This window comes from Cavia porcellus, unplaced genomic scaffold (assembly GCF_034190915.1).
Source record: "Cavia porcellus strain 051 isolate PalLab524CR breed Dunkin Hartley unplaced genomic scaffold, mCavPor4.1 scaffold_21, whole genome shotgun sequence".
Taxonomy (NCBI): domain Eukaryota; kingdom Metazoa; phylum Chordata; class Mammalia; order Rodentia; family Caviidae; genus Cavia; species Cavia porcellus.
This window is the reverse complement of record NW_026947504.1, coordinates 41,776,210-41,793,079: the sequence shown is the minus strand read 5'-3', so window position 1 is coordinate 41,793,079 and position 16,870 is coordinate 41,776,210. Positions and strand designations below refer to the sequence as shown.

At 31.8% G+C, this 16,870-nt stretch overlaps 1 protein-coding gene across 10 annotated transcripts in view; it reads right to left on the bottom strand.

Moving 5' to 3' along the window:
* The window catches only part of Nbea (neurobeachin), a 673,150-nt gene that overhangs the window by 455,988 nt on the left and 200,292 nt on the right, over positions 1–16,870 (bottom strand). For all 10 annotated transcript variants that reach the window (XM_063232848.1, XM_063232849.1, XM_063232852.1 and 7 more), the window contains 6 exons: positions 12,200–12,281; positions 11,856–11,979; positions 10,902–11,094; positions 8,260–9,276; positions 6,406–6,623; positions 3,969–4,122 (listed from right to left, as the gene is read on the bottom strand). In XM_063232848.1, the coding sequence (XP_063088918.1) occupies positions 3,969–4,122; positions 6,406–6,623; positions 8,260–9,276; positions 10,902–11,094; positions 11,856–11,979; positions 12,200–12,281 (1,788 nt within the window). The remainder of the gene's footprint in view (positions 1–3,968; positions 4,123–6,405; positions 6,624–8,259; positions 9,277–10,901; positions 11,095–11,855; positions 11,980–12,199; positions 12,282–16,870) is intronic.

Below are 16,870 nucleotides of genomic sequence, written 5' to 3'. Positions count from 1 at the left end.
TTAAAACTATTTTTATAACATATTCTCTGCCACATGATTTTAAATAATCTAGGTAACCTGAAATCACAATAAAGTGTTACTCAACAATATTAAATTCAGAGTTATCACTATCATTATTAGCAATGTAGAACTATATTCTTTGTTAAATTCCCATTAAATTATATTTTCCCAAGTAATACCAACAAGCTTAAAATTTTCTTTCAGGATGATGATACTGCAATAGCAAAACACAAATGTTATCCCTAGTGCAAACTGTCATATTAATCTAAGGTTCTAAGGCATAAAATAGATCACGTCTATGGGCAAACTCATGCAAATACCAGTCAAAAAAGTATGCCACTTTAGCCTTTTGCTATCAAAACAGATCATCCATAATAACTAAATTTATCTAAAATTTTATGTATAGTTTCATCATTTTGACTATTCCATTCTTATTTAGAAATAAGAAGACTACTTCAACAGTATATGGATCCAAAAGGAACTAAATAGTTACAAAAAGAACTCAATGAAAGAAAAGTTTCATTAAGAGGGTTTTCTGGTATACCTTACATGTAAAATCAAAATTAATTTTCACAATCTCCATGAAGGGTAAGTATAATTTATTCCTTTTAACAAATGAAACCCAGGAAGAGGTCTTATCTAGTAAATGATTGAGCCAGTTTAAAATTCAACCATTTTATGCTAAAGCCCAAACATCTTTCATTAAATCATGATTTCAAAAAAGGTAATTTCTGAGCTGGGGATATAGCTCAGTGACACAGGGCCTGACTGACAAGTGTGAGGCCCCGAGAGAAACAGAGAAAGAGACAGACAGACAGACAGACAGACAGAGACAGAGAAAGACAGAGAGAGAAAGAGGGAGACAGAGAGAAAGAAAGGAGTGAGGAGGGGAGGGGAGGGGAAAGGGAGGAGAGGAGAGGAGAAGGAGATAGGGGAGGAAGAGAAATGTAATTTCTGAGTTTGCATTTAAAAAGCACTCAGGGGTCAACACTTACTCTGAGAAATGCAAAGAATATTCCAGGATTTATTTTAGGTCTTTTTTAAAAAATGGCGAACATAAAGAACACTTCACATTCTACTTTTCAAAATTTAGTATTTCACATTCTACTTTTCAAAATTTAGTATAAGTTCAACATTAGAACTCCAAAGACAAATGAGTACCATTGACTGAAAAAGGTTACATGTTTTCTAAGAGAACATAATGACAAGAATGTTCAGTGAAATGATTTTAAAAATTAAACTGTAGTAAATGGTAAGTCAAATTCAAGTTCTTGTTTAATAGAAAAGAGTGAATTTAAACTCTACTGCGTTTTCAATGACCAGTAGTAAGTAGTAAAGTTTTACACTACGTCATTATACCATGAAATTTGCATTTATGACACTGTTTTGGCAGTGTTCAGTAAACTATGATGTATAAGATAAATCTATTTCACTGCCTCTTTTTAAAGACAAAGTTTTATTAAAACACACATATCACTTATGTGCTATAACTGCTTTTATACTATAATAGTAGAATTAAGTGGTTGGGACTGCAGTATATACCTCACCAAATCTGAAATATTTACTATCCTACTCCAAGCAGAAAAAGTTTGCTGACTATAGGCATCACTTCTCTGATTTATTTATAAGACACACATTTGCTTCAAAATGTTTGTCTTTATATATTTAGAACTGAAATTCTAATGGCATTTATAAGATAACATGTCCCTTTGGTGATCTGTATATTCCTTTTCCTCTTATCTCTTCCAAAATTCTCTTCTGACTTGTTGCATTTTACCTCTACATTCAAAATGCCCATAGTTCTGCTCTACTTTCCTTCTTTAGTCTTTCTCCATCCTAAGTTTTTCTCTCTGCTTTAACTTTCATCATGAATATGTATAATCATTTTTAAATCATCACCTCCCTCTCTATCCCTCTCTCCCCCGACTCTCTCTAGTCAGCATCCATCATGGCTCTCTTAGATATAAAGTGGGAGAAAAGTTCTGCCTGTTCCTTTTAAGGAAGCAGTTTATTCAAAGAGCACAGAATTAGGTATGTTGTACACCCAGGCACAGGTACAATCAGTTAATGAACTAAAACAACAGAAATAGAGTGACAGAGACAATAAACTTTCCTCATTAAAGAATTTCCAATCTATTGAGAAAAGTTTAGACAGTTTGCAGTTTCAAATTCCACACTATCATGGTAACATGGTACAGGTAATAATTTTGGAGTCAAATCTTAAAATGTCAGTATCTTTATTTTGTATTTCATATTTAGAAATCAGCAAATGTATAGTTTATATTATTAATATTATATTAATATTTTTTCCATCTTGACACATAGCCCTTTTGCCTATAAAATTTAGGAGACTACTTAGTAATGTAAATATGTCAAATATTGGCAAATTTTCATGATTTATTGCTTTATATAGTTTATTGATTTATATAAAGTTTTTTGTTCTGTGCAATTTTAAAACATTCAATATGTATTTTAAAATGAATATTAACAAAATAATTAAAAGCTTGTAGACAAAAATTATAATTTATGGCATAAAACTCAAAAGGAAAAAGCAACTTTCCTATCTCACTATTATAATGCATGTTTAAAATTTTATCAAAATTTTGTGTCTATGGGAGGGGGACTCACATTACAGAGAAATGACACTGTATGATTCTCAAGATACCTGCATTCATCACATATCATCAGCTACTTATGCTGTTCTTCTTGGCTCGGTTTTCTTGACTTAGGTGTTAATTCCATTAAGGCCTTAAATGATAACCTGTTGCATTATACTCCTTCCCAAAGTAGCCTGCATGTCTTTTATATATGCATTGAATAAGCTCATGAATGAAATACAGGTGTATATGGCTGAGGGAGATGCGTGAAGCATATAATCTGTTGCTGTTAATAATTTAAGCTTTGATACTGCTCTGTGATAGTGGCATTGACAACAAAATAATGAGAAGAAAGTTAGGTAAAGAAGCTTGCTAATCACAAAATAAATTCAAAGATTAATCTGTAAACTCTGCATCACCAAGCAACAGCATCATAATAAAATAAGGTTTCTCTCTTGCAAAGGCATACTTTCTGGGCTCAAGGGTGGCAATAAGGACACAGGCTATGGGCCAAGGACACAGGCTATGGGCCAAGGACGCAGCTCAGCTGCACAGGGCCTGCTTGGCAAGCACAAGGTCGTCCTGAGTTCAATTCTTGATACAGAAACAAAACAAATAAACAAAACACAGGGTATATGGGAACCAAATTTCATATTCTTTCCCATCTGAAAAAATAGCTAAAGAGTCCTGTTTCTTTGTAGCACTTGGTAACAAACGCAGGGCTGAACAAATAAAAAACAAGAGGAACTTTACCACTCAGATGCATTTAAATCTTGAATCCAAAATATTTTAAAAATTAAAACTAAAATATAAAGTTAATACACTATTGATTCATTGTATTTCGAATGGTATACATAATTGACATCAAATGCTTTTTAAATTATTTATTTTGATACATCTCATGGTTTTATATAAGCAAATAGACAAGGCAAAATTTACAAAAGTAAATGTTGCACCAATAAACAAAGGCACATAAAAATGTTATATAAGAGTTTAAACAGCTTATTGTACGATATAATATATATATATATATATATATATGAAGAGAGACAGTAGTAATATATATATATATATATATATATATATATATATATATATATATATATAATAGAATATGCAGAATACAAATATATAACAAAGCTAAATCATTTATAGTTATGGCTCTTCCCCAAAACTGCTCAAAAAAATTAGCTGGGACATATTTTCAAAAACATGCATGTCTTAAATGCAACTGTATAAATAAATAAATTTAAATGGTTAAAAAGTTTCCAGTGGAAAAATTTGTTAAAGTCTTGTAGTATTGGGCACTAGTGAAATGCTTAATTCATGTAATTATAAAATATAACCACTAGATGGAGGCAAAGTACTTACAGTCGGTGATGTAGCTGCAGACAGCAAAGGTAGAATTCCTCCGCAAGCAATGATGATGTTGTCTACCATTTGGGAAATGAGGTGAATTGTGTTATGTACAAAAATAATATTTTCATTGCTATTGACAAAATCCATCACAGATTTTGTAGAATGGCTAAAATAGCAGAAAAACAACACAAATGAATATTTCCTTGGTTTAAGAATAAGAGGTTTACATCACGTAGAATTACAACACTTTTGAAGTAAAATCTAATTATAGAATACTAAGGAAGTGAGACAAATTTAAAATTGAGTTAATAAGAAAACAATTTACAATTAAAATATTTTATTACCACAAACTAAATGTCCATCTTCACAGAATTTTCTGCCCAAGTATATTAACTCATTATTTAAAAAAAAAAAAAATTAGTGAATTCAACTAAAAATACTTATTTTTGCTAAGATTGTTTTTTTCTTTCAATAGCAAAACAATAAATAATGAACTGAACGCTTTCAACTTTTAGGAAGCTTAAATATGTCACATGACCCTACTGCAGCTCACACATCACCAGGCATGAAGAAAATGTATACTTTTCATCACACAAGTGACATGACAGTAGAGTACACACAAAGTGATAAAAATTTGAGGACTTAATTGAGGAGAAAAGGAAAAGTATCTTAAGGTAAGTCAGTAATGTAGTTTTCTTATACAACATATATAATACAGATACAAAAAGAAATACACAGCTTTGCTGATATCAGTCAAAATTATGAACTGCTTTCTAGTAGAAATAAATAAAAAAGATTATTCCATGGTCAACCTTAGGTTGATAATTATCCTCTTTTTAGTCAGAAAATATTATTTACTGTATCCTGGATATCAAGATATGTTCCCCTGTTCTAAAAATAAGGTAGCAGCCGGGTGTGGTAGCTCATGCCTGTAATCCCAGCACTCAGGAGGCTGAGACAGGAGGATCATTGCGAGTTAAGAGACCAGTCTGGGCTACAAAGTGAGCTCAAGTCCAGCCTGAACTGCATAGCGAGACCATGTCTCAAAAAGACAAAAAAAAAAAAAAAAAAAAAAAAAAGAGCTAGCATATATTTCTTTTAAAATTACATAAAACTCTGGGAAATTTTATGAAATAAAGACACACAGTATTTCAATGGGGAGAAAGTTGAGAGTCACTGACTTGGGGCTACTTATAACCAATAAATTACACTATTTATCACCATATAGTGATCTTCATTGTAACAGAAACATAATTCATGGTATTTAATTTTCTTCAGTTATCACCCCTCAGAAAATCACCATGTAACATCATTAGAAATAAAAATGAGTAGCCTAAGAACAAATTGATCAAAATAAAATCCAAAGTAAAAATTTTCAATGGCAGATTCTATTGAGTGCTTTAATGATAGTCCTCTTTTCCTGATGAAATATTCTAAATGTTGATTTATTATCAAGCTGTTGTGGACACAGGAAAGTCTGTCCTCACCTCAGTTACTGCATTACTAACCAATTCTGGTCAACATATGTCAGTCATTATTATAATCCCATTCCCTACTGCTGGTGATTGATTTCGAAATGAACATAGGATCCTGTTGGACCATAAAGGAGAAATTTCTTGAGGGACTTCTTTCAGGAAAAAAAAAAAGTAAATAAGATGAATTGGAGAATGAAAACAAAAGTGAAGGAGAGAAACAAGAGAAAAAAAACAAACAAAAAAAGCAGGCTGTGAAAAGACTGCCCTTTCCTAAGCAAGTTGATACTAGAAACAAAGCAGTCACCTTGAATCCCACAAGGAAAATGAGAAGCCAAGAAGCCAGTTGGACACTTGAGAATGTCAGTGTTAAACTGCTGATGATTGAATTGTTACTTAGAGTTATCAATTTCCTAATTTACATATATGTACATATGATACATTTGTTATAATTAATTTGCTGTAATAAAATTAAATTGAAAATTTAAAAAGATAATGATAATTCATGTAGATTAAGTGACTATATTTGAGCTGATATCCATTAACAGCTGAAACAGTATAGGCTCTAACATATGCATCATGGTGTGATTTGAGATTTTATTTTAGTACTACAAGTTATAATACTGATACCAAGAATAAATATACAGCAAAGTATTCATTTTAATGAGAAAAGTACAAATACAGAAATATAAATCAAAGTTGGCATTTAAACCATTTTGATACAGAACAAGCAGTGCTAGATGTCAAATTTTGGCTTCTTAAACAGCCTTCTGCCTAAATTGTTACTCTTGATGATTCTCAGGCCTTATGATCCTTGTAAAATGCTGATCTATCAAAAATGTAAATGTGTAAATATTTTTTAAAAACTTGTGAGTTTTATTCAATGACATAAATCACTTATTAATCAGTTAATACCAATTAATAACAATATTCATTTTCCTAAAATAGTCATATTAATAGAAAAGAAATGGTTCTACCTTCTCCAAACATGTACATCGGTTTCTAATGCAAACAGCAAATCAGTGAGAAGCCGCTGGTGCATTGGAGACCATTTAAACTCCGGAATCCGAAACATTGTAGTTCTCGGACCTGGGCTGAACTGGCGACGCTGTTCCTCAGTCATAGGCATTCCCCGAAACCCTAAATCCACTCTGAGATCTCGGTCCTGTTGTGTGATAGACCGACCCTGAACAGCCTGGAAAAAAAAAAAAAAGGTTAACTTTGGTGGAGTACAAAAGATGTTATTGATTTTAAAATGAAAATAGTGAATATAATAAAGTGAATCAAGTCTTTACATATGACTTGAATGGGTTAATATATTTTAAATATGCATTTCACCTGTAAATCCCTGCACAGGAATGTCTTTTGAGGCTTAAAAGGATAATAGCACCTATTATTATATTGCAGAAGCTAGGTAAGGTAAACAAATAGCTAAGATTGAAACAGCAGTTCACACTGAAAACCAGATACTCTTTGCCCTGTTGTAGGTTCTGTGCATTAGACTGTCACAAATGATTTAAGAAGTGAGCATGCACAAAATGAAGTATACTGAATACATGTTATCAATGTTTTACAATCTAAAACAAATGAAATACTACTTACCAGACTGAATTTAACTCCAAAGTCAGTTTCAGTCACAATATTTCAATGAAACATAAGCAATTAATAAGATAGAAAACCAACACGAAAAATGCCTTTGAACTCTCAATAGAAAAACAGGCATGTTCTATGCCTAAGTACTATGTCGAATACACAATACACTATGTTTTCCTTTGTTTTAAATATGAGCCTAATTCAATATTCCCATTCATGCCAATTAGCACTGCTACAAAAATGGACAAAGAAAAAATACCTTCCCACCCACAGAATGTATTACAGAGCATTTTTATTGGAGGAAAAAGACACTATTGAGGTATGGTTTACTCTTTATCACGTAACTGCAATGGAAATTTAAATTTAAGTTAAATTTATCTTCAATATCATTAAGAGGTAGGAAAAAATGCAGAAGAAAACAAAACCCAGATCAATGAGGGTAAAATTATTAATTATTGTTTACCTCTTAATCAAAATATATTAATTAGGCCCCCCCAAAAAATTAGTAACACCACAAAGTTCAAGAACTAAAATCTTTATTAGAAAACATCACTTGTTTTCAGTTTTATTCTACGGTGGCCAAGAGTATAGTACTAACACTTCCTAACTACCAGGCTTACAGATCTTCAATTTTTCAGAACGAATTCTTATCACACAGTTGTTAAAAAAAAAAAAAAAAACTCTCACTGATAATTTCAAGTTGTCTCAGCTATTTATCTATCTTTCAGGGTTGTTGTAAAGATTAAATCTAAAAATATGTTGTATAGTGCATGAAACATAGTACATACTTGATTAAGAACTAGTTCCCTTTTTCCTTCGCCTTCATTTAGCAGTTCTCCCCTCTATAAACCACAGAACAGAACTGCACCTAAAGCTTGAAATGTTAAAACAGATGAAGTATTCTGAATGAAGATCTTAAGTACAAAATGAGTGAATGCACTCAGAGTTAGAAAATGTTAGAACTGGTAGATTCTACTCCAGTACAGGGACTTATGCTATATGAGGATTTCAGACACAGAGAACTTAACCAAAGTTACACAGACAAGTGTGCCAGAATTGCAGATATAATTCAGACATTTTTAACTTCATATATATCATACCACCCAATTTTATAAGTTACTATCATAGAAATACAAACATGATGAAACAAGTTAAGAAATTGTTGCTATTTTGCTCCAACAACTCATTGCCTAATTCAAAGCATTTCTATTTATTTCTAGAATTCATATATAACTTACTTGTGTTGTAGCAGTGGTCTGGATTTTTCGGATTTCTTTTCCTGATTCTTTGCCATCGTCAGATCTCTCAGTATCTGAAATTATACTTCCTGCATCAATATTTGGTACAATTTTGCTGCCAGAAGATTCCGTTTCCAGAGTTGTAGTCGTCATTTCAGCATATTCTAACCCCTTAGCTGATGATGCTAAGTCTCTTTCTGATATACTGCTCATTCCATCAGAAGTTGTATGGATTTTGAACTCTTTTTCCTCTATTATACTTGATGTGCAAGTTAAGTCTACACTCCCAGTCATATGAGCAAGCAACCCAAGATCGTCACTAACACTAAGGTGCACTTGTGTGTCCTGAATATTTGGAATGATGTGATTGCTAGGAAGTTCAGGAAGGAGTTTCTCTTCCTGTTTGGGTATTTTCTCAAAGAGAAATGATGCACTATTATTGGAAAGCTCCTCTTTGTCATCTGCTAATGTTATCAATGGACCATTATCCTTGTCCTCATTTTTCTTAATGATACCAACACTTCCATGTACAGTGTTCTGTAGTTTCTCAACAGCAGCACTATATACATTATCCAACAAAGATTCAACCTCCACAAGGGCACCATTTTCTCCACCCACTAAAGTCTCTGGTGACAAATCCATGTCATCCAGCTTTACTTCCGTTGCTTCCACTTTCTCTGCCTTTATATCAACTAGAAGATCATGCACTTCTACATGTACACCACTTCCAGGCCTATCTGAATTCCCAAGAATATCATCTGACACTTTTGTTGACATGAGCAAGTCTCGTGTGTCTGTGCTAACCGGGTAATCTGTCTCACTTTCTGGGCTCTGGCTTTGGGAAAGATCTTCTATCTCTCGGATTTCCATTCCTCCTTTTGCTCCTGTTGCCTGCGATGAAAGTCCAGAAATGGTGCTCACATTCCCCTTTTTTCCCTTTTTAATGTTTTCTTCCTCTTGTCTTTGATATTCTTCATACATTTTGGCTAGGTACTCCTTATGGGCTTCATAAGTGACCTTGGGAATAAGTAAGGAGAACACTGAAGCATTTTCCGTGTGTCAAGAAAAAAAACATAAATAATACAATAAAATTATGTTGATGATAGCAAAAAGAGTATCAGGAAGTATAAGATTTCAAATTAGCATATAAGAATTTTAAAACTAGTGCTTAGTTTTATTAAATATTGAAAATAATCAAGAATAGCTGCATATGATTATATGAGTTCACTCAAAAACACACAGGAAAAAGAAGCAATATTAAAGGTTCTTTTGTTTAAGTATTTCAGTATTCGCCAACTTAATATGACAGTTAACTCCTACACATGATTAGGCTTAATGGAAAAACTGGCAGCCAATAATATGTAATTCCAAAATACTATTATTTGTTAGTTTTCACAATCTAGTCCTCATATATAACCTATCACAACTTGTTTAAAATAACTCACACAAAATGATAAACATATATACTCATAAACTGCTAAGTCACAGCTTTATCTATATAGGATACTTTCAATTTCATAGCTTCACATAGGATTACTCAGGAATACACAAGACACTTTTTTGTACAATGTCTTTTTCTTTGCTATTTTCATATTAATTTAAATATGAGATGCCAATATTTAAAATATGGATATAAAAGCTCTGCTAAAACTTTTGGGAAAATTTCAAAATCCTTGCTTGTAGATATAGATGATATTAATAGTAAAAGGTTAACAGAGTTTTAGGTTGACTTTTATTACCATATTCCAAAAGTCTCTTCATTTAGAGAATAAAGTCAATTCAAAAAGTGAGGATTAAGCAACCACCAGCCCACAAGCCATAGCTGACATCTGTTTGGTTAACTAACACTTTTTACATTACAGCTATGTTTATTTATTTACATATAGTCTGTAGCTGCTTCAACTATGTAGTGTAGATGAGAAGCTGGCATCACAGGCAGTGCAGACAATAACGGTTAAAATATTTACTAGCTATTCCTTTAAAATATACTTTCTAAGCTTTAAAATGACTAAATGAATTTTTTAAAATCACAAAAGTCAATTATGACATTAAGTGGATCAAAGCCAAATTTCAGATGTTACATAATACCAGATGGAGGGAAATCCTAACTTTGAACTTCCAGGCTCTAATACATAAGAACTAGTTTATTTTAATTCACTTCACTTTACCAAGGATCAAATCATACTCAAAACACAGACAGAGTCTTAGTATTAAAAATAAACAAATTATAATGCAATTTAAAATATCATTAAATAATTCAATTTATATTATGATTGGATTACTAATTTAAACAGTTCTCAATACTTTAAAAAGCCTTAAAATATATTTTAAGGACTATTTCATGAAATATTCTTATAAAAATTATGCAGGCTTTTGGTAAAACAGCATTTGGCCCAGACTCAGTTTCTTACATCTGCTTTAAACAGTACAGCACCTAAGAATCCTAATGCACAAACTTGAGCTTTGAAAGACCTACATACTTTCAGGCTCCTTGCCATCTAACAAGGTAAGAAAACAAAAGAACTAGATAAAGGAACCTGCAATAATCTATACTATCCACAAGATGGCACCAGATGAGGTTTTATAGCAGTTTAATTCAATGCTGACAGTTTGATGATGTGAAATGTTAAATCCCTTCTTACCTTGGAATGTGCTATGGAGAGGGTGTCTACCCAGACTCTCCAGCCTCCCCATTCATATTTTATTGCATGATACAAAAGAATTCGGAAGATATTATAAACCATCTCAGTGATCTTCTGCTCCTCAGTATTTTTAGGATTAATATAGCCAAGAGAAAACATCCAATCTTGCCATACTGAACACTGCAATAAACATCTAAGAATAAAAAATGAATTTGTATTAAAAGTGCTAAAATTAGAATTTACTATTTTTAAATTAGTACACTAATGAAAATTTGATCTAAATGAAAAATTATTCTACACATTCTATAACTTTCTTCTCTTCCTCTAATGAAAAAAAAATCATTATTTAGAATCATTTTCTAGCTAACCTAGTCTAATTCACTTTTTTCTACATTCCAATCACCTTCAGAATTCACACTGTACCTAATACAATACAAATAGATCAATATTCTGTGGCTGTCTTCCTCATTGGATTATACTACAACTCTGAACTAAGACTATCAGGAGCACAATTGACAGTATTTGTTAAAGGCTAAAGAAATAATCATAGATAAGACTGCATAGCCTCATACTGTACTTCATGTCCTTGTTCACCTATTTTAAAATAAAAGACAACTGGTCATAAGACAAATAATAAAACGGATATAGACAAATCCAGTACAATTACAATTAAAGGTACAGCTGGTAATGAAGAGGCATCTAAAATAATGAATTTTCAGTACAAGTTGTATATATGTATATTTATATGTGCAATTAAAATATAACTAAATGAAGCATATGGAAATAAAGTTTACTGAAAACAGATTTTATCATAAAGAAATATACAATATATTTTGTAGTGATTATTTTTCAATTTGGGAAAGATTTAAAATTTTCTTACTTGAGAGACTGAAAATTACAAAGAACAAAAAAATTGTGGAATAAAAGTTTTACAGTAGTATTTAAATTTTGTACCTTCTATTTTCACGGCTATTACTGAAAAGTTTTATCATATCAGATAAAAATAAACGGCGAACTTCCATCAATTCTGCACTTGGTGTAGAGTTTTTTAATAAAGTTGCCACCACCTTAAGAATCACTGTAAACAAACAAAAACAAATCTAAGGATTTTTAAATATATTGCTATCCCCAACTAAGACATTTACTACTTTTCAATTAAATATTTAGCATTATGATAAATTATAAGTGCCATGAACCAGATAAATACCATAGTTATTTAACTATTAGGAACATTTTTCTTAGTTTCAGATGCTGTCAGCTAACTACTACGTAACAATAAACAACTGCCATTTGCTCACTCGGATTCTGAATTTTCACAGTAGAATCTGGCTCTGGATGAGGTTTATGTACAACTTGAGTACACACTTGCTCTGTCAAGATCTGAAAGACAAAGATTTTAAACTTCATTTACAGAACAACTTGAATCACCAATGAAAAGTACAGATCTACAAAATATCTGCCAAAAAACAAAACAAAACAAGACAAAATCCTCCACTCTGTTCAAATTAGAAAAACAGTTCTTTTAAAGGGTCTTTTTAACCAATGCCACACTTTTAACTCTTTTTAACTCTTTTAAAGTCTACATTCTTCAAATTTAAAAATTAAAAAAAAAACTTTTCTATGAAAGAACAAGTAATCATAAATATATTGTTTAAAATACCTTTTAGTATTCATCTTTAATATAGTTATGTTGTAAACTGTAAACATTTGATTCTTTGTGTTATTACTGTAGACAGCTAAGTTAGGTAGAAATATTATAGACAATCAGATAAGATTAAGCCCACCAAGGAGTCAGTGCAAAAGATGAGCACACAGTACAGTGGTGGTGGCCAGAGGCACATCTGTTGGACATTAGGCCTCAAGATAAAGAAGAGTGAGCAGCACTACGTATCTCCATAAGGGATAAGACAAGTGGTATCATCTGGCCCAATAAAGCCTAGATAGACATCAGTCACCCAAGTAGGTGGCCAAGACCCCTGTGAGCCAAACCTTCCTAACAAAGGTCGTTGTTCATTCCATGTACACTTGCTACATGACCTGCTTCCACATTGATTCAATATTACCTAAGTGAATTTGTAATCTTATTGGGTAATCATAGTTTTAAACCACGTTGTATACACCTTGTAGTTTTGTTCTACAAAACTTTCTTTGAAAAGCTGGCTGTGGAGGTAAACACCTGGAATTCCATCACTTTGGAAGGCTGAGGCAGGAAAACTATTGCAAATTCGAGACAAGCCTGGGCTACAAAGTGAACTCAAAGCCATCCTGAACTGCATAGCTAGACCCTGTCTCTAAATGACAAAAAACAAAATAAAACAAAACCTTCGTTTGAGAAGTGGATTCATTGGCAACCCACTTTTGGGGAGCCCTCTTTTCCTCTCAGGAGTTCTCTCTCAATAAAGTTTTCCTCTTACCCTCCTGTTTCTTAGAAATCATTCTTTGATTTTGGGGAATACAAACTCAACATATCTCACATCTAGCAGGTTGAGATTTATACTATTTCCCCTACATCATCATCATCTATGAAAAAAAGTATAAAATAATCAGTAATGCCTCAGCCTACGTTCCTACTTAAAAATGAAGTATGAGAAGAAAAGCTTCTTCCTTAAAATGTAGCTCACAGTCATTTATTTCTTTCAAAAAGCAAAAAAAATGATACATGTTGGCCAAGTAAAACAAATATGGAATTCTAAAATGTTATTACTTTTTCAATAAAATGAAGACTCAACAAATGCAGGATTTTGCACATTATCTTATGTGCTGCTGCATTCCCGCGTTTAGTACCAGTAGCCAACAAACGTATGTTGAATAGTGGATAATCACTTTTATATACTGGTCACTATTTTACTGACCTTGACTGACATTATCTTCACTCTTAAAGATACACATGAGTTAAAACACACACACACACACACACACACACACACACACACACACGTAAATCCAATGTGAATGTATTTATTCAAAGATATTATTCAATATCAGTGATTTAATTTCCATTTTAGTTTTAACATGTCAGCCTCTAAATAATCATATAAAAACTGTTTAAGTCACCGAGAAAATTTGGGGAAAACTGAAAGCATATGATTAGAAACCAGATATATATGTAAAAAGTTGGGAATGGTGAAACTAAATTAAGATACTAGGAAAATCTCTAATTAGGAAAGGATCAGAACATCCAGAATTGGTACTTCTCTTACCTTTCTGCTCAGATTAAGATGCTATGAAATTTGCATAGTTATATTAGAAATGTATTTCAAAAGATATTGACTTAAAAACCAGCCATTAATTTACCATTAATTAATTAAATGATAAACTTCAAGCATAATTAGTCCTGTTCCTTGAGCTTCCACACTTTTGTTGAAAAAATATTTTGTTGTTAAAACTAGTGTCACAATGTTTCTGAACGGGCACTCCAAACATGTACTACTAATGCATCAGAGCTGACATGTAGAGTAAAATTTCTTGGAAATTCATATGCTAAAGAACAATAAACTTAACAGTTTGGTGTTTAAATACAGTCTAATGGACAGGATCCCAAAAAATTCTCATCACAAATAAGAGATTAAAAATAACTGCAAACAAGCTGGGAAAAAACCATGTCATGCTCCCCTATGATTAGTCAAAACTTTCTCCAACCTAACAGAAGAAATTACATAACACAGGATATAAAATTTACCTCAAACTATCAGAGATGTTGTCTTTTTAAGTCCCTATTTTATTATATAGCAGAAGTAATAATTGTTTGGCCTATCTAATAAGCCTGCTAGGAAAATTAAATAAGACTCTTTATATAAAATGTTCTAAAAACTGAAACATATTCAAATATAAAATTATTTTTAATTATAAAAATACATTTAGAACTGAATTTAGCATGCATTTACTAAGAACAAGTTATACACTTCACTAAATGTTTACTGTTAGTTGCTAAGTGGAACTACATTTCTAGCCTCAATTTACTTAATGTTCTGGAGACAGGCGCACGATTCTATTAAGCAATAAAACATGATACACTCTCATTAAGAATCTAGATGAGTTTAAAAAGAGGGGAGGAGAATAATAAGATATGAGAGTTGAACACAGATACATTTTAATGAAAGAATAAAAAGACTCAGATGGGCCCTGAAAGTGTGACTGGATTTGGTAAGCCATTAAAAAAAGTTAAACCCTGCCCTTCACTAACCCAAAAGCTTGAGTCCGGAGTCAGGTATTGACATGAAATCCAGGGTGCATTTAACATTTTCAGCCCACATTCTGAGTTTAAAGCCACATATGACTAGTGGCAATTACACTTGTCAGGGTAGTGAAAGTATAAATGTAATATTATCATGGTATTTAGATATAAACATGAGCCCAACAATATACATTTAAATTTTATTTCATAAACAGAATTATTCTGTAATTTATGTTAGAGAATGGATTAAAAAGATTTTTTTTAAAAAAAATGGAGAACTACTCAGTCATAAAGGATAAACCTGAGAGATTTATAGCTAAATGGATAGACCTTGATACTATACTCGTAATTGAGATAAATTAGACAAACATGCGAATACCACATTGTCTCTCTACTGTGAGAAAGTTAAAAGTATAAATAAAAATCAACATATATAATTGATATTGTAAAACATGTAGAAATCAATCAAAAGGAGAGGGGAAGAAAAAAGGAAAGAAAAAAAAGAAAAATATGAGAAAAGAAGGATAAAACAAAGTTTTATAAATAAGAAGGGGAAGAGAGATTGAAGGGAGGGAAATACGAAAAAAAGATGAATTAAGATATATTATGTACAGGAACAAATTTCCCATGATGAATGCAAATATTATGTATATCTAAATTGTAATAAACAATAAAAATTTTATAAAACCAAAATACTTTCAGCATAAACAATGACTTACAATGTTATCTGACATATATTGCGAGGGTCTGATTTTACATTTTAATATTTATCATATACACATTGTTATGGTGTAGATCTAAAATGTCCCTGTCACAAAAAGCCTCATGTGCTCACAATGGGGCCTGTCTGGATTTCAGTACTTGCCACTAGGAAGGGGGATTTGGTGAGAAAAGGGGTGTCACTATGGGCATGGCTGACTGATGATAAGCATGAGGAGAATTAAAGCTAAACACCTCTTGAGGCTGTTTTTTTTTTTTTAAGATAAATTTCACTTATAATGCTATTAAAATTTTAAAGTAACACTTATCACAGGAGTTTAATGTTTTTGAACCAGAAATCACTAGGCAAAATGATACAATCTTCAAACTTTGGTGATCCAGAAATAATAATCCATTGTCTTTCCATTGTTACAACAAAGATTAGTTTGTAAGTGGTATTAAACTAAGACTTAAATATAAATTAATCTGTATTAGATGTTAGTAGCTTTCAGAACCATAACCTGATATTGTACCAAGGTTTTGATTCAGAAAGCACATTCTAACATTTCTGCCTTATGCATAGATACTATGGAACTTACCTGTTTTGTGAGTATTTGTTAGTGGAATGATAGACCAAATTATTTAACCTGTAAGTTTCAGTTTGTCTGTTTAAAAAGGCAATCAAAATATCAGTATCAAAAAAAAAAATTAGTAACCCACGGGGTGTAATACCTGAGATAATGGATAGAAAAGTAATCACTAAAGTGACTGTCACAACAAGTGTCCAATAAAGGGTGTAATACTATTGGAGAAATAAAGTATCAGAATCAAGAAAGGACAATGCTTCACCATATTATGTAAAGAGGGTAAGCCATCGTATTAATGCTTATTGATTCACTATCTCATACTGTATTAGAGTAATACTAAAAAATATCAATTTAAAAATGAGGGTAGTATCTAAAAATTAAATGATTTTTAAGAATGATGGACACAAGCAGACATATTAAACTCAAAAACAAACAAAAATCAAAGAACCTGAAAGATTTCTTCCTTATATCAAGGATAATCATTCCTACATTTATTCATGAGATTATCA